Raw genomic sequence first — 23,830 nt, 5'->3', positions numbered from 1 at the left:
TCTAACTTCCCCCAGTAATCTGGGTCTTTGGGTATAGTGCTGAGGAAATTACCACTGTTGACTTTTTGTACCTAGATATACACATATTAAATGGTTTGCTAGTGGAATTCCCATTCTGGCTCAGTGGGTTATGAACCCCACTAGCATCCTTGAGGATGCAGGTTCGATCCCTAGCCTCGCTCCATGGGTTAGGGATCCAACATTGCCATAAGCTGTGGTGTAGATTGCAGAGGCAGCTCGGATCTGGCATTGCTGTGGTGTAGCTGACACCTGTACTCTGATTAGACCCCCAGCCTGGGAACTCCATGTGCCACAAGTGTGGCCCTAAAAAGCAAAAGAAAAAAATCTTTCCCTAGAAAAGGATTTTGCATCCTTAGAAAAGTACTTACTTACTTCTGTTTTAGTATAACTTGCATAGTGCTATTACATGCATTGAACTCATTTAATTTCTACAGCAATGTTCAAAAGGATTTGGTACCATTAGAGATGGGGAAGAAAATCTAAAATAATGAAGGTTCCAGGAAGCGAGGCTGCTCTGCAAGGGCATGTTACTTACTGGCTGAGCTGTGATCTGACTTCAGTTCTGGTGCTCATGGACAAAAGGATCGTACCTCTCCTGGATGTCAGTTACTTTCAGGAAACAGCTTTCTTATGTTGCATTCCAACACTTGGCCCCTGCAAAAGCCTTGGAATCACTCTGTTAAGGGCACTGAGAATTAGGCAGAGCAAGAAGGCAGGATGAAGTTGAACATTTCCTAGATGTCTTGGGGTAAATTGCTATCATGACATCATTATAGTTGAGAGAAGAAAGGGTGGAAATGGGTCTCAGCTCCATGCTGAATCTTAGCAAACATGACATTAGGAGACGTTTGAGTTCAGTGGCCAAGAATATGGGTTCAGATTGTAGTCATACTGCTGTGATCTAGGTGACCTTAGGCAAGTTATTAAAACTCTTTGACTCTTTGTCTTCATCCGAAAAATCAAAGTAGGCACCTACATCATAGAAATATTGTGGGATTGCATGGTGTTCGGTAATACATGACCATCCCAAAGGTGATGTGTGACCATGCCAAAGGTGATACTTCACCATCCAAAGATGAGCAAGAAAACCTAATTGATACATTTAAGTATTCTACCTACAATAAATCCTTTAATCTTCACATCAGTGCTATACGGCAAACATGAGAAGATAATTATCCTAATTTTGTAGACTTGACAATTAAGATCAAGAAAAGTTAGTAGATTTGCAAGACTGGGTACCAAAGCAAGTTTCTGATGAATAATGTATTTTTAGACTGTTACTTTCTCCACTTCAAGGCATAATTTGGCATACTATGTACAAGTCTGATGTGAGGCAGAGCTTATGCCTAATAATGGAAATACACTCTGAAACAGAGAGAGACCAGATTTGGAAAGATGACAATGATAATTTGGTAATCCAATGTGGGATTACACTGTAATAGAAGACTTTACGGAAAGAAATGGAAAAGTAAAGGCAGAACTGTAATCTGTTCTAAAGATAGGTTTATGGGGGAGGGGGACTTCTAGGAGATGTCACTTGAGCTGAGTCTAAATGATCAGTAGAAATTAGCCAGACAGAGAGCAGTATAACGGCTATAACCCAGTGATTTCCAGCTCCAGGATACATTTTCTAGTATCTGTATAGTAGAAGGTGGAGTGGGAGGTACTGGGGGGTGGAAGAGAAGTCTTTAAGAGTGGGCAGATCCAGGCATTTTTTTAAAAATTGAAGTACAGTTGATTTACAGTATTGTGTTTCATGTGTCCCTCAAAGTGATTCAATTATACATTTTTTTCAGATCCCTTTCCATTATGAGTTATTACAAGATACTGAATATAGTTTATTGTGCTATAAGTAAGTCCTTGTTGTTTCTCTATAGTGGTAGGTATCTGTTAATCCCTTACTCCTAATATACAGCTATCTTCCCCCTTTGGTAACCATAAGTTGGTCTTCTATGAGTCTGTTTCTGTTTTGTAAGTAAATCCATTTGTATTATTCTTTAGATTCCATCTGTAAATATTTGTCTGACTTACTTCACTATGATAATCTCTAGATCTATCCATGTTGCTGCAAGTGGCATTGTTTCATTCTTTTTTATGGCTGAGTCATATTCCATTGTATGTATGTACCACCTCTTCTTTATCCATTCACTTGTTGATGGACACCTAGGGTGCTTCCATGTCTTGGCTATTGTAAATAGTGCTATTAGGGACATTGGGGTGCCTGTATCAAATCCAGGTGTTTTTTTCTCTGCTTTTAAGTCATTCTTTGTCTTCAGCAGTTTCCTTCCAACTCAACCCCAAGCCCTGCCACAGACAAGAGGAATTAGGTTTTGTGCACTGCTCCATTCACAATATAGCGAATGCTTTATGATGTCACAGGAGAAGGAAGCTTGAGTAGCCCCAAGAAAGGCAATGGCATGAACTTGAGCCTACCAGAAGTGGTTTCTGGTAAGAGGCCTTTGGGCTTCTCTTGGCTCAAGGGTATTTAAGCAGCGGGCTCAGTGCCAAAATGGCCACCTTTATCGCAGAGCTCTTTGGAAGATAAGGAAACCAGCAGTAGTCACTCTTGAAAAGTGTGTCTCTTTTCCTAGACTTTAATTTCAAAGAATTTGGGTCTTTTTTTTCTAACATTTTTAGGAGTTTTTTTTGGGTGTGCATATGTATTTTTCTTTTCCAAACAGGTTTTGGTAACTTTTTTTAAATTAAGGTGTTTAAACAAGAGGATTTAAAAAGGTGATTATCCCATTTCAGGGTTCTCCACACATAAATACCACTATAAAAATGATATAAACCATTACATTTGGAGTGGATAAGCAATAAGATCCTGCTGAATAGCACTGGGAACTATATCTAGTCACTTATGATGGAGCATGATGGAGGATAATGTGAGAAAAAGAATGTATATATGTGGGACTGGGTCACTTTGCTGTACAGTTGACAGAGCACTGTAAACCATTTATGGAAAAAATAAAAATCATTTAAAAATAGACACTTAAAAAAATGACACAGCTGTCTCAAAACCATCCCACTACCCATCTCCCAGTTCTTTTTGCACCCTACCCCCTGCCATGGATGGTGCATTTGCACCCCACCCCCTGCCATGGATGGTGCATGGAAAAATGGACCAGAACGTTATTACATGCAGCATTCTTCTGAGAAGGAATAAACTGAAACCAAAAGCAAACATTCATTTCTTTTTCCAATTAAACTACTGTGGAGATATTCCTGACCAAATGCTTAGACTAGAGCTAGAAATGTAATCTTATTGAAGAATGTGCAAAAGGACACATATTTGGAATTTGGACTCAACCCAGATGGGATATTTCAACCACTATTTCGTGTGTGTGTGTGTTTTCCTATCAAATTGTATGGTCTTTCCAGGGGCTACATCTTACGGTGAGGGTTGGGAAGGTAGACATGGCAGCATTATGAAACATTTTTGGGTGGGGGGGGAACACAATGGCTTTAATAGCAAAGCATGAAATAAGACCAACTACAAGACTAGGAAGACAGAAAAAGCAGCTCTGGGAAATGGAAGGAGTAAACAGAATTTCTCTTCAAGTGACAGGCTCACAATCAGCATTGCAGTGATTGTAGTGGAGCTCCTTTGGAATGGCTTCCCGTGGCTTTTCCTCCATGGTTGCAAGAACAACATACGCAAAGGCAAAATCATCAACCCACATTTGCTCACATATCATGCCTAGTAGAGGATACAAGCACTCAAAAATGTCCTTAGGCTGTTTGGGAGGACCTCATTTCTAGAAGACTAAAAAGAAAACATGTATGTATGGCCATTGTGCTTGTAAAAATGGAGTTTGAATGAAATAAATCTGCTTCTAATAAACTATTCTTTATCTCAAAGCAGACTTGTGAAGCCATCGTAAAACCGGTAAATATGAAAGTGCATACACTTATTCTGGGGCCTCCAAGGACTCTGATTTCACAGACACTAAGAAATGCCTGCCATCAGGCTACTGCAATTAGTGTAGCTGTCCCTGACAAAACCTTGTCTCTTGAGCTCAAAACAAGAGCACCTGCACAATGCCTTTGGCTGTACCCTAACACCAGGTGACTGGTCAGGACATGGCTGTAGGGAGAGAACCTGGCCAAAACCTCTGGGTTGATCTGCATCTCTGTCTGCCTTGGAGGAAGTTACCCACTAGGTTTCATCTCCAGCCATCCTATAGCAGCTCAGGCAAAAAAAACCCCAAACCAAACCAAAATACTGTGCCTTCTTACTGCAGGAGTTATGAAATCCTTTGGAATATTTTTCACAGTTAGTATTATGAACTCAGTTCAGTCAGTGACTAGGTGTCAAATGTACAGTCAGTACTATGGACCAAGAAAAACAGGACCACTTATTGGCAAGGAAGTTAGTACCTGGTGGAGGTGTTACTTGGGGAACAGAGGTTGATATATATATCTCAAGAGGATGTTTGGGGACACTGGGGACTTTTTCTATATTCCTGAAGTTGACAAAGCTCAGAATTGATTTTCTGAGATGAGAGACCTAAGTACCCCAACAATCTAATTTCAAAGATTTTCCAGCTATAATGTCAAGGCCAGTTTTCCTACCTCTCTGTAGAACTGCTAGGAAGCATCATGTCATCAGAAGGGACACCACCACTCCCTCCCCATGGCATTATCCCTGCCCACTGATAAGGAATGGGACTTGAAGAGAGAAAAAGAGAAGTCACATTTTGGAGGAGTACGGGTACCAAAAACGGTTGTCCCCGCCCTTGCCAAAGCCAAAGCCAGTAACCCCAAGAGAATTACTCATAAACTTCAGGTCATCTGCAGAGAGTGGGTGTTGATACCTGATTTTCTCATTATCAGTTTGTTGACTTGCTCAATGCTTAGTAGGGAACAGGGAAAAATAAAACAAAAAAATCATTGAGAAGAGAGAGCATGCTGCAAAAGCCACGTAAAGAGGGGACAAGGAGCTCTTCCATAATTTCCAGGTCTCCATAGTCTTTTTTTTTTTTTTTTCAATGATCACATCCACAGCATTTGGAAGTTTCTGAGCCAGGAACTAAATCAGAGCTGCACCTGTACCAGACCAGGGATCAAACTTGCACCCCCATGGCAACCCAGAGCCGCTGCAGTTGGATTCTTAACCCACTGCACCACAGTGCAAATGCCAGATGCTCATATTCTTAGGAAGTAGAGAGGATGAACCCAGGCCAGGAGGTGGGAGCCAGAGAAAGTAAGCGAGGTCACAAACAGGCTGGCCAGGGGCCTCTTCTGTATGAGGTGAAGAAGCTTACAGAGCAGGTCAAGATGCTGCCATCTGGGGGGCCAGTTGGCAGGTGTACCAAAACACACAAGGAACAGCAGATGCTTAGGGGCAACTGTTGGCAATCCAGTCACCTGCACCCTCTGTCAGTGAGGTCTTTTGGAGTCATCACTTATTTTACACTGAATTCACTAGAGATTATCTTAAAACTTTTGAGCCATGCAAGAAAAAATATGCCACTGCTCGTTAAGTAGGAGATGGTGTATGTTTTCCTTCTCTCTTTCTGCCATGATGCCACAGGGGTAGGCTCAGGGAAGAGAGAATGCAGAAGGAACAGGTTGTCTCCTCCAGACCCAACATCTTGAACTTTGCGTGTGTTCATGCAAATATGCATGAGAGTGTGTTCACAGATGCGTCAGTACACTTGGGCACTGGGGTAGGGTGGGGGGTTTGAATCAGATTTTAAGAATCAAGTTTTTAAATGAACCAAATCGGTCGAAAAAACAAACTATTCTTTTTGGCTGTGCCCACAGCACACAGAGGTTCCTGAGCCAGGAATCGAATCCCCGCCACAGTTATAACCAGAGCCACAGAAGTGACAACACCAGATTCTTAACCCACTGCGCCATAAGAGAACTCCCAAACTATTTTAGATGTTACTGAAAAGTTAAAGAAATGTCTTCAAGGGACCCTGCTACCATGGACAGTTCCAACTATACTAAGTTGCGTGACTACTTAGGAAAACTAGAATGTGATGGTATCGCAGTGTAATTAATGCCTGTGGTGACAAAGACACATGTTAACCAGAAGTGAAGGGCTGAAAGGCTGAGGGAAGGTTTCCTAGAGGAAGTGACAACTGATTTAAAAACTGAAAGAGTAAAAGGCAAGAATGTGCAGGGGCAGCTAGGTATAAATAGCATGTGTTTTTGGAACTAAATTGGAAACAAAATAGGAAAGAATGGTAAGGAATGAGACTGGAAAAAATAAGTAAGGACTTGACCATGTAGAGTATTGTTTGCTGCCTAGGGGAAATCGAAATATACCTGGTGGGTAGGGATGGATGAGGCTTAACACTTGGGAGTTCTGATCATATTTACACGTGAGACATAGTATCTTCTGCTTCATCTCCACTCCCACTGCCCATCTTCAAGTCTTCGTTTTACTAACGTCCCTTTGTTTTTCTTTTTTGGCTTTTTTAGGGCCACACCCTCAGCATATGGACGTTCCTAGGCTAGGGGTCGAATCGGAGCTGCTGCTGGCCTATGCCACAGCGACAGCAACTCGGGGTCCAAGCCACATCTGTAACCTACACCTCAGCTCATGGTAACACTGGATCTTTTAACCCACTGAGTGAGGTCAGGGGTTGAACCCACATCCTCATGGATACTAGTCAGGTTCACCACCACTGAGCCACAACAGGAACTCCTGTACCAACACTCTTCTGAGCATAATGAAAAGATGCCTTATTTTGCCTCATGGAGCTATTAATAGTCCTCTTTTCACACTCAAAGGTATCTCAATTTGGACAGTAAATTACAGTCACTCTACTTCTGAGTATCCTTGTCTCTAGTTGTGAACATTTTAAATCCTTTCTATAATCTCCACAATGCTGTCAGTGGGGAGTTTTGAAAGAGAGATGGGAAGGAACTTGGCAAGAACTGGGATAGTGTGTGCGTCTTAATATGGGGTGAAAGAAATGAAGGACTTGAAGATAATTCCCAGAATTATGGCTCGGGAACTGATGATTAATTAGTAGAGAGATTTGCCAGCTGAAGGTCACCTGAGAGTTTGTGGTAATAGTTGCTCTGGGAGCAATTCTGGATTTCTTTCCAGGGAATAAACACAGCTCTTTGACTTACAAGAAAAGAGGTGGGAAGAAAAATTGACTAAAGAAGGAAGAAATAAAAGACAAAAATAATACGTATATTCAAGAAAAAAGACAACTGCTGAATCGAAATCCCATGTGATGCTTTTGGCCTGAGTGTATGACAGAAATGCTATGTACAGCAAAATGTTAGGATACTGGGCATAGACTGTGTTTGCATGCTTCATGCATGGTGCAAGCCTCTGATTCCTTCTGTTTGTTTTTGTTGTTGTTGTTTTTCTGTTTTGTTTGTTTGTTGTTTTGCTTTCCTAGCTAGGTAAGGATCTGCCAATCCTAAAGTAAATAGAGGACACACATAACTTGTCAGGAAAGTAGTACAGATTTAGTCATTGCCATTATATGAGAAATAAAGAATTATCAGACTTGAGCTGATGTAGTAGAGGGAGGATAACACAGGGAGCCAAAAGGCTGAGTTCCAATCCCCTTTGCCACTTCCAGCCTGAGCGGCTTTGAGCTAGTCATTTTCTTTCCCTAACCCTCAATTGTATCATCTATAAATTCTGTATATTAACTGCACTCCAGGATTTAGGTGAGGAGGATAAAGTGACTATATATATGAGAAGTCTTCTACAAACTGCATGCTACATTTGGATATTTTATTTTGTCTATCCTTTTTTATTATTATTATTACAAAGATACAGAGTCTACAGAATTTGCTTGAACTCTCTCAATGATACTGAAGTCTTCACTCCTAATTGCTAACGCATCCCTAGACTCAAAGGCGTGTTTAATTTGGTGAAAGCAAATATACTAACTGTTCACTGTAAAATTAAGAGCTTCGTGAAGATACAAAGAACACTCTGCATCAATTCCTTTGCATCCACCTCTTCCTTTCTTAACTTCCTGGCCTATGATTGACACCTGAGAGGGGTATCCTGTGGGCTGGTGTTTAGGAGATCAATGGCCAGTCAAGCTGGGGCCAAAACTTATGCCACCTTGAACAAGCTTTGGCCCTGTCCACTTTGCCAGGCTTTCCTTCCTAAAGAGTAATGGATATAAATGAACCAATTATCCCTGAACTCCTTCTGTTCAGTGGTCAGTCATGGACCTGAATTTGTTGCTTTGTGTTTTAGAAATTTTTATCAGACGAATCAGATGGGTAGTGTGTAGCTCTCCCATTGAGGAGACTGGGCATTAATTAACTCTCTAATAGGCAGAGGCAACCGCAGAGGGGGTGAGGTGCTCTGAAGAAACCAGCAAAGGTGCTAGTGCCAGTGAGAGGGGAGTAAATGGCTGCCATCTGGGAAACACATTAATTCTTTCAGGCTACCGGTGTCATGCAGTGTAATAAAAGGGACAGTTTATCAAATGGTACCTTAATGGCCTAGAAGGGTTAATGTACCTTAAGCTGAAGATTGTGCTCTTTTCTGCAGTCAAATCGTGATGGTTTCTTCCCAAAGTCATTTAGGTTAGACTACAATGCCATTACCACCACCACCACCACCCCCAAAAGTAAAAAGAGGAGGGGAAGAGAAAAACAGTGAAAGAAAGAGGGAGAAGGGAAAAAAGGGGTGGGGGAGGGGATTCTCACATTGTCATTTTGTGATCTGCTCTTTTTGTTAAGGAGAATTTGCCCCATACCATGCTCCTTACCCATCCTTCCACCTCACACCCCCTGGGTCCACAAATAAATAAAAATTGGCATCATTTTAATCAGGGTACCTTGGAAGCCTGTGTGAGCTCACAATGTGAAGTGATTAGAGTGGTCCAGAGGAGGCTTTAATTAAAGATGCCATTGACAAGATAACAATGGTTTGTGAATGTAGTTAATAGACGTGAATGGAAGGGGCACCTTAATTCAATAAGAGGAAAGTCATTGGTCCATGAGTTTGATTACACATTGTAAAGGAACAGCACATACTATAATTATTTTTATTTGTACGTGCCATCGCTTTTATTGCCCATGCTGGAAGTGGAAATAACCTGTCCTATTAAGATATTTAATATATATCATCCTTTCCACTTCACTTAGTTATAGGCTAATAAAAATAGCAGGAGACAACACCAACCCACGCTGAGAATGCCCTCCATGTTTCCTAAGACCAACCCTTTGAAAACCTGAATGATCAACCTCCTGATTCCCTTGGTTACCATCTTTAAGACAAACCATAACGTTATACACAGATAGGGAATTCCCTCGGCAGATGAACTTCTGCAGCTGAAGCATGAAGATAACCCAGAGGTCAACTGACACCTCAACCAGTGTGCAGTGTCTGGGATACAGTGGTGGGTCAGGAGGCAGCAGCAGAGGGGTCTCAAGGTTTTAACTTTAAAGTGAACAAGGAGTTCCCATTGTGGCTCAGCAGGTTAAGAACCCAATGTAGTGGGTTGTAGGCACAGGCCGGCAGCTACAGCTTGACCCCTAGTCCGGGAACTTCCATATGCCTCAAGTGAGGCCATAAAATTAAAAAAAAAAAAAAAAGAAAGAAAGAAAAGAAAAGAACAAGCTACAAAAATCCCAGTGGTAGACAGAAGAATGGCACCCTAAAGATGTCCACATTCTAATCCCCAGAGCCCGTTAATGTGTTACTTGCATGGCAAAAGGGATTTGGCAGATATGGTTAAGGACCTTGAGAAGGAGAGCATATCCTGGATTACACAGGTGGGCCAACAGCAGGATCCTGATGAAAGGAAGGAAGGAGTATCAGAGTCAGACATGGTGATTTTAGGATGTTATAACACTGCTCAGAGATGAAAGAAGGGGTTTCCAATGAGGGAATGCAGGCAGCCTCTAGAAGATGGAAGAGGCAAGGAAATGGATTCTCTTCTAGAGCCTTGAGAGACAACACAGCCCTGCATTTTAGCTCCATGAGATCTCCACCTAAGAACTGTGACATGCATGTATGCTAGATTAAGCCAGGGCATCTAATGAACAGCAGTAACAGGGCACCAACACAAGCCTCTGTACCTGAAGGCTCTGCTTTCCTAAGGCTCTCTCCAGGGTCTCTGAATACCATAGCAACTCTCATTACCCCCGACACGTTCCAGGTTTGGAGAACATGTCCCAGGGAATATCAGTCTCTTCCCTTGCCTGTCTACCCCTCCCCCACATCCCAGGCCCAATGCCACTGAGAGGACAGGGATTTCTAATCTCAGCTCCATCACAGTGGGTGTGACTTTGGCCATGTCCCTCCACCCATGCCCACGCCCTTCTGTTCCCTCATCTGAACAATGATGGCTTTGGGCTTATTTATTCTGGGGTCCTTTCCCAGCCTTGCACATGAAATGATCCTGTGAAATAATACTCCGGTTCCTCGAGGGAAGGCTGTCTTCCCCATTCAAAATGGAAATGAGTAAACAACTTAGCAGATAATAAAAACTGTCATAGCAGCACACTGCCTAGATCCACTCTTCTCCTGTCCCTATCTTTCACTTTAAAGCTCTCTCTGTGAGCCATCATTATTCCACTTCTCCTAGTAAACAAAGCTAAACGCCAACACTGCATGAAAGATGAGGTTTAAATTGTGTCTAGGAACTGGTGATTTACACATGATTTGTGATTCCTTTAGTATATTAATTGGTAAACACCCTATGAATGTGTGTGTAAACGCAAGCCGCTTAACATATGCAAACAGTTTAATCTCTCAGCGTGGTGTTGCTCAAATTTCAGTAAAGTCAAATCCTCATTCCAGCATGTATATGATTGCCCTCCTGCCCCAGCCCCCTGCGCCAACTCCTTTCCCGTGATCCTATTTCAGATAATAACATGTGGGTGACATAGATCTTTAAACCCTTTAATAGTAGAGCCATATGCTTCCGTCCTCAGTAAACTGCTTGTTGCTTCTTATAATCCACTGTTCTGACTGCTCCTCTCCCGCCCCAACTAATGGCATGTAATGGCTTGCAGAGCTATAACATTATTTCCAGTTACTGCTCATCGAGCCCCCAACCTGACATTCTTCCTTATTAAAACACGTGCTACTGAGAGAAAGGGGATGTCGGAACAGTCCCTTTGCAATTATATTTGCAGCTACAGTGGCAGCATCCAAAGCCTTAGTAGTGAGCACTTCAACTTGACCAGCATCTGTATTCCATTTCAGAAGACTGCCCAACCTACACCTGACAGACTGCCCAGCCCCTACTGCATGACACACTGCTTCAAATGTTTTCTCAGGAACCACACAACTTCTAACATTCATTCACAAAGTTATAGGCAGCCCTATGTTCATCACAGCACTATTCACAATACCCAAGACACAGAAACAACCTAAATGTTCATAGACAGGTGAATGGATTAAGATGTCATACAGATACACAATGGACTACTACTCAGCCATAAAAAGGACAAAATTATGCCATTTGCAGCAACATGGATGCAGCTAGAGATTCTCATACTAAGTGAAGTAAATCAGAAAGATAAATATAAATACTATATGACATCACTAATATGTGGGATCTAAAATAGGGCACAGATGATCCCATCTACAAAACAGAAACAGATCACAGACAAGGAGAGCAGACTTGTGGTTGCCTGGGCGTGGTGGGAGTGGGATGGATGAGGAGTTGGGGGTTGATAGATACAAACTATTACATTTGGAATGGATAAGCAGTGGGGTCCTACTGTATAGCACATGAAACCATGTTCACTCTCTTGGGTTAGAACATTATCGACAATGATATGGGGGGGGGAGTAAAAAATAAAATAAAAAAAAAATAACCATATAACTTTTCTCAAACAGGAGTGCCAGGGCCAACTTGCACATGAGGAAGGCATGTGAAAAGCTCAAATTCCAGAGTTCTTGTTGTGGCTCAGTGATGAACAAACCCGACTAGTATCCATGAGGACATGGGTTTGATCCCTAGCCTCGCTCAGTGGGTTAAGAATCCAGCGTTGCTGTGGCTGTGGTGTAGGCCAGCAGCTGTGGCTCTGATCCAATTCAAACCCCTAGCCTGGGAGCCTCCATGTGCCACAAGTGTGGCCCTTAAAAAAGAAAGAAAAGAAAAAAAAGAGAAAAGCTTAAATTCCTGGCCCCCATCTCAGGCATGCTGACTTAGAATCCTCATGACTGGTGTGCAGGAATGTAGTTTTAAAGCAGCTGCCCAAGGAGTTCAGAACCGGTCTTAGAGCCGCCTTAAGTCTGAAAGAGGTATCTTTTGTGATAAAAAGATTTTGTTCAACTTCTTTTTCCTCTCTTCGGCTCCTGACTCCATCTTCTTCCTCTCCAGAAATCTATTTTCTTAAATCATACCTAGAAGGTACCAGAGTCAAAGCCCTCAGGAGACCTAGTGATGCTCTTGGGATTGACTAATGAGCCATGCTGCCTTGAAAGGGCCCGTCTTTCCAGGAGCTTCTGTGATGTCTTTTCCTGGGAACGATCTCAAAAGTTTGGTCAGAGCTGCTGTGAGACAGGTATCTGACTGGAGTTAAGACAAGGGACATAATAAACCCCAAACTGTGGTTTTTATTCACAGCAATGTTAGCTGCTTCAGGTCAAAATGTGAGGGTTTCAATGAAAAGAGAAAAAGACAATAATGATAGTTAAAACTATGTGGCATCTGGGATAAAAAACTGGAGGAGGCTGGAGCTGCCTTGTTTTCAGAGCTCTAATGTTAAAACTAAGTACAGCTTCCATCTATCTGCCTTTTATGTCTATTCCATTAAAATATGATTTAATTATGTATCGACCCAGGGTCTGGCATAGTAAAACTATCATTACTCTCCTGCCTGCATTCCTGAGTGATACTCTGGGTAAAAGGTGATCAAACCTACATTAATCTATAATCTAGACCAGAAGGAGGAAAGGGTGGGGGCACAATAATTACAAAGCACAGCATGGCGGACAACAACAACAATGAAAATCTCATCTTGAAATACAGAGCTGGTGGAGAGACGGACATGCTGCAAGTCTAAAATCAGGTCAAGAGATACGAGAGCAGGGAGTTCCCTTCATGGCTCAATGGTTAATGAACCCAGCTAGGTTCCATGAGGATGTGGGTTTGATCCCTGTCCTCACTCAGTGGGTTAAGGATCTGGCATTGCCGTGAACTGTGGTGTAGGTCACAGATGCGGCTCGGATCCCCTGTTGCTGTGGTGTAGGCCGTTAGCTGTAGCTGGGACTTCCATATGCCACAGGTGTGGCCCTAAAGAGCAAAAAAAGAAAGAAAAAGGATATGAGAGCAGAAGGTACAAGGCATGCAGCTCCAGACCTGCTGCAGTGAGCACTTGCTGCCTTGTAGCCGACCTTCAGTGTGACCTTCTGCCAGCCTTGGTATGCAGATGGCCTCTGCAAAATGTGAGTCACTGACATGGTGGGATTTGGACCATGACCTCACCACCACCAAGTACAGATCCTGCATCACACACTGTACCCTGCTGATTTCACTTTCAAAATGCTGAACAGACTCTCCCCCACCCCCGCCACCCCGGGCGGTGCCTCTCTCCCTTCATTCAGAATTTTGGTAGTGTTTTGGCAAAATTTCAAATTTAAGGAAAAGTTGCAAGCATAGTACAGGTGACTCCTAAACAACCTGGGTTTGAGTTGGGCAGTTTTGCTTTTCAATAGTAAATGCTTCCATACAGCACAGCCTGTGGTTGGTTGAATCCAGGGATGTGGAACCACATTTACAGAAGGATGGCTCTAGGTCATGCATGGGTTTTTGATTGCACAGAGTGTTGGTGCCCCTAAATATGTGCTGGCTTCAAGGGTCAACTGTATAAAGAGTTCCCAGCTATCCCACACCCACATTCACAAATGCTAACATTTTACTGCGTTTACTGTTTTGCCTTCTCCGTATATGTATGAGTCTATGTTTATGTGTGTGTATGTATATGTACATACACACAATATGTATATATACACACAAATAAAATACACGTATGTACATAGATTTTAACTATTGTGAATAGCATGTTCCCTTGCCTCTGGATACTGCAGTGTGTACATCCTAAACACAAATTTTTACGTTTCCATCACACAATTATCAAATTCAGGAATTTACCATTGATACAATACTGTCATCCACACCAGACTTTATATATTACCTGTTATCCGAATAATACTCTTTGACAAATGAAAATCCAGGTCCATTCAAATACATTCTGGCATCATGCACCTTTGTTCTCTTTTTTTATTTATTTTTTATGGCTGCACCCACAGCATATAGATGTTCCTAGGCCAGGGAGTGAATCTAAGCCACAGCTGCGGCAATAATGGATCCTGTAACCCACTGTGCTGGGCTGGGCTCGAACCTGCAAGTACCTCTGCAGTGACCCAAGCCACTGCAGTCGGATTCTTAAGCCATTGCACCACGGTGGGAACTCCTGGTCTCTCTTAATCTGGAGCAGTTCCTGAGTCTGTCTCTAATTCATAACATTGACCATTTTTAAGAGTATAGGTGAGCTCTTTTGCAGAATGTCCCTTAATTTGGGCTGATATTTGTTTGATATGTCCTTATAATTCAGGTTATGTATTACTGGCAGGAATGTTACCCAGGTGATGCTCAGTTCTTTTCACTTTCCTATCAAGAAGTCTGTTCTGAAAATTCACCCCATTGCTGGCAACATTAACTTTGATAACTTGGATTAGGTGGTTGCTGCCAAGGTTCTCAAACCTAAAGTAATGTGTACCCTTTGTAACGAATAAGTACCTTATGGGAAGATACTCTGAAACAGTTCCTTATTATACTTAAAAATTTCCCCAGTAGATAAGCATCCCATTCATAATTCTCAACTGAGTCCATTATTAATAAGGGTGGTTGTTAAAGGATGACTATATATAGTGTGTGTGTGTGTTTTGTCTTTTTAGGGCCACACCTGCAGCATACAGAGGTTCCCAGGCTAGGGGTCGAACCAGAGCTGTAGCTGCCAGCCTACACCACACCACAGAAATGTGGGATCCAAGCTGAGGCTGTGACCTACACCACAACTCACGGCAACGCCGGATCCTTAACCCACTGAGCGAGACCAGGGATGGAACCCTGACTCCTCATGGATACTAGTCGGGTTCATTAACCACTGAGCCATTATGGGAACTCTGACTTCCTACATTTATTGATTAACTTTCTATTGTATGGAAGAGTTTTCCCTTCCCATTCATTCATTTATATCTGTATCTTTCATGGGTTCTTAGGTTATTCAATGGGTTATAATCCTTCACTACCATTATTCACTCCAATTCTCAAAATGTTCCAGATTTGATCAGTGGAAGCCACTTCCTCCTATGCTTTCTTCAACAAATATTTTTGAGTGCTCACAACTGGCATATATTAGGGACTGTGGGTACAACGTTGAACAAAACAAAAAAAAAATCACTGGTCTCTTAGAGCTTACATTTTAGTTTGTGGGAGACAAAAATAAACAAGAAAACAGAACAGTGCATTAGAGGCTGTAAGGGTGAAGTAAAAGAAAAGCCAAGTGGAGTTAACTGGTTAAGAATCTGACTGTAGAGGCTCAGGTTACCACGGAGGCATAGGTTCAATCCCCTGGCCCTACACAGTGGGTCAAGGATCTGTCATTGCCAAAACTTTGTTGTAGTTTGCAGGGGTAGCTTGGATTCAGTAACTAGCCTGGGAACTTCCACATGCCTCGGGTGCAGCCATGACCAAAAAAATAATAATAATAAAATTAGGAAAAAAAAAAAGTAATGTCAAGATCAGCTTTGGCAACTTCCATATGCCTGGGGTGCAGCCATAACCAAAATAATAAGATTTTAAGAAAAGAAAAAGGAAAGTCAAGATTCAAAAGGGAATGTCGCCATTACATCCCACAGGCATAGTTAGGAGATGCCTCATTAGTAGGTGTCTTTGGAGCAAAGGTCTGAAGGGATGGAGGAGATAATCGTGGGGACCTGTGGAGGAAAATTCCAGAGCAGCAAAAGCAACTGCAATTGCTTGAGGCGGGAAGATGTTGGCAGTTTTAGTGGGATTCCTATGGTTGCTGAGTTGAGGACAGACGTGGTAGGTAAGCATGAAAGCAATGCCACGGAGCCTTAAATTCCCATAGTACACATCTCTCAGGCACTGGAAATTCTGCTACAGCCTGTATTGAGCTAGTGACAATGTATTCAATACAGCAGCCATCTCAGAAACACAGTTGCTATAGAAATAAGACTCATGAAAAGGCAGGAGAGGTGAGAAGAAGGTTGGGAAGCCCAATCTTCATGCCTTGAGCACACAGTAGGTGCTTTGTAGGCTTGACTTCTTTTAACTCCACAATTTCAAAATAGGTATTATACTGCAGGGAAGGCGAGTGAGGCTCCAAAAGGCTTTCCCTCCTGCCACACTGTCTGACTTTCATGACACAGAACAGGTCAGACAAGGGGTGTGTTATCAGAGACGATGCCATGAAGCGCACAGTGAGGACACAAGAATGTTCCTTTCATCCACTTCCCCTATTCTCCGTGGGTACTCTTCTACTTTTGATTTCCCTTGATAGTAATGAAACAGGGGTTCGTCATATGGGGCTTTCTGTCTTGTCAGATTCCCAAACAAGTTGCCCTTTATCAGAACCCCCCTCTTACTATACCTCTTTAGTTTGGGGTTGGGGGCATGAAAGCTGTCAAGGTGGCAGAATTTTCTCCGGAATTCCCAGCTGCACCGTGAGAACAGAAATTTGAATTCACAACCAGGCTTTCCTACAGTTGCTCCACAAGCCACCTGCTTACACAGACCTGGCTCTTAAATGACTCATCTTTTTATATCCATAAGTATTCATAAACACGTGCAGCATATTTATGGAGAAAAGTGGGGGGGAATGAATGCAATGAAAAAGTTAAATAGCAGAAGTCCCACACAACTAGACTTTTCCTACACTAGGGGTTGTGATGCACTGAAGTTGTTGACATTGTGGTCCTGAAATCACCGTGGTTATTAGTTATTATTAGCTCACAGCAATTTTAGAAAAATGTTACTTTTTACCCCTAGCAAGAGCGTGAGTACTTCCTTGACATATATATACATTTTTTTTTTTGTCTTTTTAGGGTTACGCCCAAAGCATGTAAAAGTTCCCCAGCCAGGAGTCAAATCAGAGCTGTAGCCATCTGGCCAATGCCACAGCCATGGCAATGGGGGATCCAAGCCACATCTGCTACCTCCACTCAAGCTTGTGGCAATGCTAGATCCTTAACCCGCTGAGCGAGGCCAGGGATAGAACCCCCATCCTCATGGATACTAGTTGGGTTCTTAACCTGCTGAGCCACAATGGAACTCCTCCTTTGGCATATTTTATATAATGTGGGCAAACTAAATGCCATTATGCTTCCCTTACAAGGCTTCATTGTTTTTGTGCAGTTAAAGGCTTCTGTCTTAGCCCTTAGATCTGTATCCATGACTACGCATGAACTGCATTCTTTTTCTCCATCTTTACTTGGGGGTGTCACAAGAGGCAGCAATTGGATCAGCCATGGCCCAGTGGTAACAGAGAAAGTACATCTAGTCATAGGAAGCAGGAGCCTGGAATTCAGAAATATGGGGTGATTTGACTGCCATCCCTTTGATCATCTTCTCTGTGACCTTATGTTGTCAACACCTGCCCACACAGGCATGTGGAGAACTTTAATGAATATTTGTAAACCTCCCTGATCACCACAGATAGAAGGTCGCAGAAAAGGGCAAATTTTTAATCATGGGGGGAGCAAAAAGGGAAAAATTAAATTTTGTTCTTTCACCAGAGAGAGACCTACAATGCTTCACCGTAGGAGGATTAGGGATGAGTCTTCATTTACTTCCTTGGTGCTTATGGAAAATGCCCAACACCCGCTTAACGTCAAGTCCCTTCCCAGGCCCTGCCTGAGCTCCTGTGTGTACACCGTCTCAGACTCTTAATGGTGTTTGAATTATTCCTGAAAGGAGCCTTGCTATTCACAATGGGTGTGAGAGAGTTCATCTAATTAGCCGCCTTCAGTTCATTTGGCATTAAATAATTCCCCCAATCCCCATATGTTTGAACAATATGTTCAGCAAGGGGATGATTCTCTGAGAGCAATTAAATAGTTCTTTTAGGAGAGCTTGTCATCGGTCACTCACGCGCACCCCTGCTATCCCTTCCAGGGGTGAAGGAAGGTGACAATTACGCAGGAAGTGCTTCACCCTCTCTAACAGCTGCTGGCAGGCATCCACGTGCCGGCTGCCACTTTGTGCTGGTTAAAGCTCACATTGGAATTGCACAGTTTTTTTCCAGCCTCAAGTACATTGTTCTGGGCTGTGCATAGAGCCTTTGCCATTGCTAACACAGGACTTTCCAAACCCAGCCCCCTGACTTGCCTGCCCTGCTTAGGGATATATGTGCTTAAAAGACCAGTTTTCAGTTCAGTCTATGCTCGGCCTGTGCAGAAAGAATTGTTAACTCTGGGGTGTGGTTGCCTCCATGGGAGGCTGAATTTTGGGAGGCATCTCCAGTGCTTCTTGGGGAGGGAGGGAGGAAGACTGTGTGATGTTGTGTGAGCCTGTTTTAGGTACAGCAGATAGAAGCTGCTCCTTTGCGCCTATATGCCTTGACTTTTCCTGCAGGAGCAAATTAGAGGTAATGAGCCAGAGTGTGGCCATGACCAACTTGAGAACAAGCAATGTCAACAAAAGCAATTCAGAAACTAATTATGTGTTCCAGGTAGAAAAACCATTTGTTTGGGGTTTTGTTTTTTTTTGTTTTTTTGTTTTTTTGTTTTTTTTTTTTTTTTGGCTCTTAGGGCCGCACCCATGGCATATTGAGGTTCCCAGGCCAGGGACCTAACTGGAGCTGTAGCCACCGGCTTACGCCACAGCCACAGCCACGCCAGATTCGAGCTGTGTTTTTGATCTACACCACAGCTCAAGGCAATGCCAGATCCTTAACCCACTGAGGGAGGCCAGGGATCAAACCTGCAACCTCATGGTTCCTAGTTGGATTCATTTCCACTGTGCCACAAGGGGAACTCTGGGTTTGTTTAAATACAATATCTGAGAAGAAGGAGTATCTCTTCTTTTTTTTAGGGGCACACGCGAGGCATATGAAAGGTCCCAGGCTATGAGTCGAATTGGAGCTGCCCCTGCCAGCCTACGCCACAGCCACAGCAACTCGGGATCCAAGTTGCATCTGCCACCTACACCACAGCTCATGGCAATGCTGGATCCTTAACCAATGAGTGAGGCCAGGGATCAAACCCACATCCTCATGGATACTAGTCAGATTCATTTCCACTGACTCACAACAGGAACTCCAAAAGAGAGTATCTTTTAGTACTAATTTCATCCTGATCAAAGAGATGCTTTTTTGACCAGGGATGACATACTTAAATGTCCTTCCTAAGTGAGATGAGAGAAAGCTTATGTACGACCACCACTCCTTGTTCTCTGGTAGCCCTGTTCATCCGAAAGTCCTAAATTGCTTTGTTAACTGGATTCTGTATCATTACTTACAAATATTCCCCTGCAAATACAGGGGAAAAAAATCAACTAGCCTGTTCAAAAACACATAAGCAGTTGGGAAAAATGAATAGACTTCTGGATTCTCATTGATTGCTGTTTCATAAATTACCCCATCTTCCTGTTTGAGAGCACAGGTTAAAAACAAAAGAGACAAAAATGGAAGAGGGTGGCATCCATTAAGGTGGTACTATTTCCCTTTAGTTGAGTTTCTCTGATCTGTTTCGTGGCTCTGCATTCCTGTTGTAAATTATTCACAATACAGAAAAATCTGAACACGGGGTTTGGGTAGAATGATTTTAAATTCAGTTCTAAAATAGGAAAGAGATGAATGATAGATATTTATGTATTTGATTATGCAGTTGATGACTGTCTGCTGGGCTATATCGCTAGATAACCTGTGGATTTGTGAATTGGCAGAAAATAAATGTTTTCAAAACTAGAAGACACATACTCAATCCGGGTATATTGGAAATGTAATAATTTGTTTTATTGCTTACTATCATTGGATCTATTTGTAGACTCTAAGACTACTAGCACAGTCATTTCTATGAACTTCTTGGCTTTGTCAATGATAATTTCATCAAGGAGAATAAGGATTCAGCAGCTGGTGAGTGACACGCCAGCCATGTCTTTGCTTTCTTCTATTCTGCCCTGTATGTCTGAAGAAGCAACTGTCATTTTGTTTTTTCAAGACCTAAATTTGAAATCTAGGCTTAACCTCATTCTGTGTCCTTGAGTGTTTCAGGATTGATGGCGAAGGCTGTGGTCCAGATCAGCCCTTCCATGGGCGGGGGGTGATATTCCCCAGGAGGGTTTTGCTAAGCTTGTAACTAAATTCTCATTCATATATGCCCCCTCCTTTACAGGCATCTCTCTCTTACCCTTTCCCCACCTTACAGCCTCCAGTCCGATGGATCCGAGGTGCTCCTGAGTCCGGAAGTCACCTGTGGTCCCCCAGACATGATTGTCACCACTCCCTTTGCCCTGACCATACCACACTGTGCGGATGTCAGCTCTGAGCACTGGAATATCCACTTAAAGAAAAGGACCCAGCAGGGCAAGTGGGAGGTGAGAAGCTAGTCTTGTTTGTTTGTTTAAGGAATGGGTTTTGGTTTCCACTTTTGGAATAGATTTAACTTACTTGCTCTTGACAAGTCAGCTGTGGCATTTGTGAGCATTTGCTTGTTTTTTAGGCGTTTGGTGGCATGTGTTTTGTAACATCCTACAGGTATTGGCTAGTGCTTTGAGTGTGTGGCGGGGGGGCAAGGGGCAGGGAGGGAAAGACAGAGAGAGAATGGAATAAAGAGGCCAGAGAGGATACAGAGCTTTTCCATTAGGTTTTGGAATACAGTTACAACCACCCTCACAGAGGTGTAGACTTGTGCACCTGCTTTTGGGGCTTAAACTCCTGCCTTTGTTCCCAGACCAGGCCTCTGTCTGCATTGACTTCCCTCTGTGGTCCCTGTGGGCTTAGGAAGAAGGGGTGTGTGTTGGGGGGGGGGGGACGACAAGAAAGCTGTATTCATTAAAAAAAAAAAAATTCTCTTTTTGCCATCACAGGGATTATAAAAATCTATGTTTAAGCATTCAGGAACACAGTGGGTGCGAAATAGATGCTGATGAATTAATGAATGCATTGAAAGGCATGCTGATTGTCTTTCCCTGTGTATAGGAGTACATATAAGAGAACTAGTACAGAAGAAAATAAAAGACAAAACGAGAGTCCACAAGAGGAAAGTAAGGACCAGGGAGAGAGAGAGTCACAGCCAAGAAAGACTGCAGGGGAATTACTATTTTAAGTGAAACCTCTGATTTATCTGCCTGATAGGGATTCCTTTGATGTCTGTGTGAGGTCAGTTTGCAAGAAAGCAGGTGAGTTATCTTGTTGGAACACAATGACCTGTTCCAGCAAGCCCTGGGATCTTACCTCCCAGGAGGTGCCTCAGGCAAAAGAAGTAAAAGAAAAATCATGTTTCTTTAGGAGAAGAAAATTCCCAGTAGCTTCCATGGATTACATTTACCCTGCCCAGCAGTGTCTTAAAACGAGTCTCTATTCTTTGTTGATAATGAATTCTGGTATGCATTTAGTCCTGGTACAACTGCAGGCAGATTTCCTGGGGTATAAAGTTCCATGGGGTTTCATAAAGGGGCTGGGTTTGGGTCTCTATTCTATTACGTGTTACTTTGCCTTGATTTTTTACCACTTTAATTTTTCTTCCCAGCATTTACAATCTTTTAAATCCAGATAGTGTTATATTTATGCTCTACCAAACCAGTCACCCATACTTAAGTTTTTATCAGGGAGGGTAAAATATTCTGATATATCGTATCCAGACCATTTATTTAATGTTCCCTCATAAATGATTTTGATGGAATGAAAGGGGATAACATATTTGCAAGAATATAAATATTACCTTAAGGATATTGGAAGAGGTTTTCAGAAAGACACCTTTATGCAAACAGAAGTTTGCTCATTGATGTTAATGTTTGAGGCTTTTTTTAATTTGGCATTGCACTACTTAACCAAAAATTGGAGAAGTTTGAAAGTGATGTTTGTTGTAATGTACTAAATTGAATTCTAACACACTGAATATAACCATTCCTTGAGTTCCTGATGTAGGCAGTTATTTTGATAAAAGAAGAACATTTAACATCAAGTAAATTAGGACAATAAAAATATTCTGTAAAAGGAGTTCCTGTTGTGGCTCAGTGGGTTAAGAACCGACATAGTGTTTGTGAGGATGCAGGTTCTATCCTTGGCATCACTTAGTGGGTTAAGGATCAGGCATGGCCACAAGCTGCAACACAGGTCGCAGATGCAGCTTGGATCCTGTGTTGCTGTGGTGTAGGGCTGCAGCTGCAATTCAACTCTTAGCCTGGGAACTTCCATATGCTGCAGGTACAGATGTAAAAAGAAAAAAATACATTCTGAAAAAAATGCTGTGTCCTTGCAAAGTGACTGTTAGATCATGTTCTCAACACACCTTTTCCCAACAGGAGGTAATGTCAGTGGAGGATGAATCCACATCCTGTTACTGCCTTTTGGACCCCTTTGCATGCCATGTGCTCCTAGACAGCTTTGGGACGTATGCCCTTACTGGAGAACCAATCACAGACTGTGCCGTGAAGCAACTCAAGGTGGCAGTTTTCGGCTGCATGTCCTGTAACTCTCTGGATTACAACTTGAGGGTCTACTGTGTGGACAATACGCCTTGTGCATTTCAGGTCAGCCCTATCTCTGTAATTCTGCTTTAAGGGTCACAAAATCATAGCATTTCCTGAAGATCGGCATCAATAGATCCGACTGTGGAGGGTCTGGAAAATGAACCCACACCCCTGGTTCGATGGGTATGCCTAACTTGAAACAAGAGCTGGGTTGCTGTGTGCCCAGCAGTGCTCAGGGTTCAAGGTACTTGGCTCTTAAGGAGAGAGAAGGGTTAGATGAACTCACAAGAGAACGTTGTGTGCTAAGCTATGAGACAGACTAGAAGTGTAGTTGGAATTCAAGAAACAGAGACCCAACTGCAATAGAGGAATTGGAGAAGAGTTTAATAGGGAACTTTCTTAGATGGATGAGATTTAAGAGGAAAAGAGGAAGGGATACCATGTCAAGAAAAGAGGACAGAGTGAACCACAGGAATAAGAGTTACACTGGATGTGCGGAGGGAAGTAAGAAAAGTGCTGCGAATCACCTGAAGGCTGTAGTTTGGGAATAAATCCTACCTATCAGGATGCAGTCACCTGATATCCCAGACACCCAGTCTAGTCATTATGAGGGCTGCTAGGGCAGTGATGATTCAAGGCTCTTTTCCATTTTGGGTCCTTTTAATCATCTGCAATTCCTTTTAAATTAGCTACCCACAAAGAATGCAAATATATTAATAGCAGTAAAGATAATGCAGAAGTGCCTGTGTAAGCTTGGCTCATGTATAAATAACGTAGCTCTCCTGACACCCCTCATCCCAGATCCCTGCTCCTCCAGTTCTGGATCATTAAGTCCATTATGCAGAACGTTTCCTCAGCAACTAGCTTTTGAGATACTGAGCTGGAAAACTCATGTTTACCAATAGAAAACAATGACCTGAATCCTGAACATAAGCCAGTCAAGGTGACACAGTGCCAACGATGCTCCCCAACCATCCCTGACCCTCTTTTATGTAGCACAGGTCATTACCAAGGGCACTCTTCTTATCTGGCTGTCCACACAAGGGCCCTTTTTCATACCATTTTATAAAGAATTTCCATGTAAGCAGTTATTACACTTCATTCTATGATTGTCATTTTAAATTCTTTTGCCTGCTTTTGAGACCCCCTGCTGTCAGTAAGAGGATTTCTCTAAGACAAAATAC

The 23,830-nt window shown here is 42.6% G+C and overlaps 1 protein-coding gene across 1 annotated transcript in view; it reads left to right on the top strand.

The window, feature by feature from the left end:
• UNC5D (unc-5 netrin receptor D) overlaps positions 1-23,830 on the top strand; it is a 258,218-nt gene that overhangs the window by 194,146 nt on the left and 40,242 nt on the right. The window contains exons 12-13 of the mRNA XM_047770238.1: positions 20,381-20,549; positions 22,479-22,706. Coding sequence (XP_047626194.1) covers positions 20,381-20,549; positions 22,479-22,706 — 397 coding nt within the window. The remainder of the gene's footprint in view (positions 1-20,380; positions 20,550-22,478; positions 22,707-23,830) is intronic.

The sequence above is a fragment of the Phacochoerus africanus genome, chromosome 3 (genome assembly GCF_016906955.1).
Source record: "Phacochoerus africanus isolate WHEZ1 chromosome 3, ROS_Pafr_v1, whole genome shotgun sequence".
Classification (NCBI taxonomy): Eukaryota; Metazoa; Chordata; class Mammalia; order Artiodactyla; family Suidae; genus Phacochoerus; species Phacochoerus africanus.
Note: the sequence above shows the minus strand (reverse complement) of the source record. Positions and strands in the feature narration are given on the sequence as shown.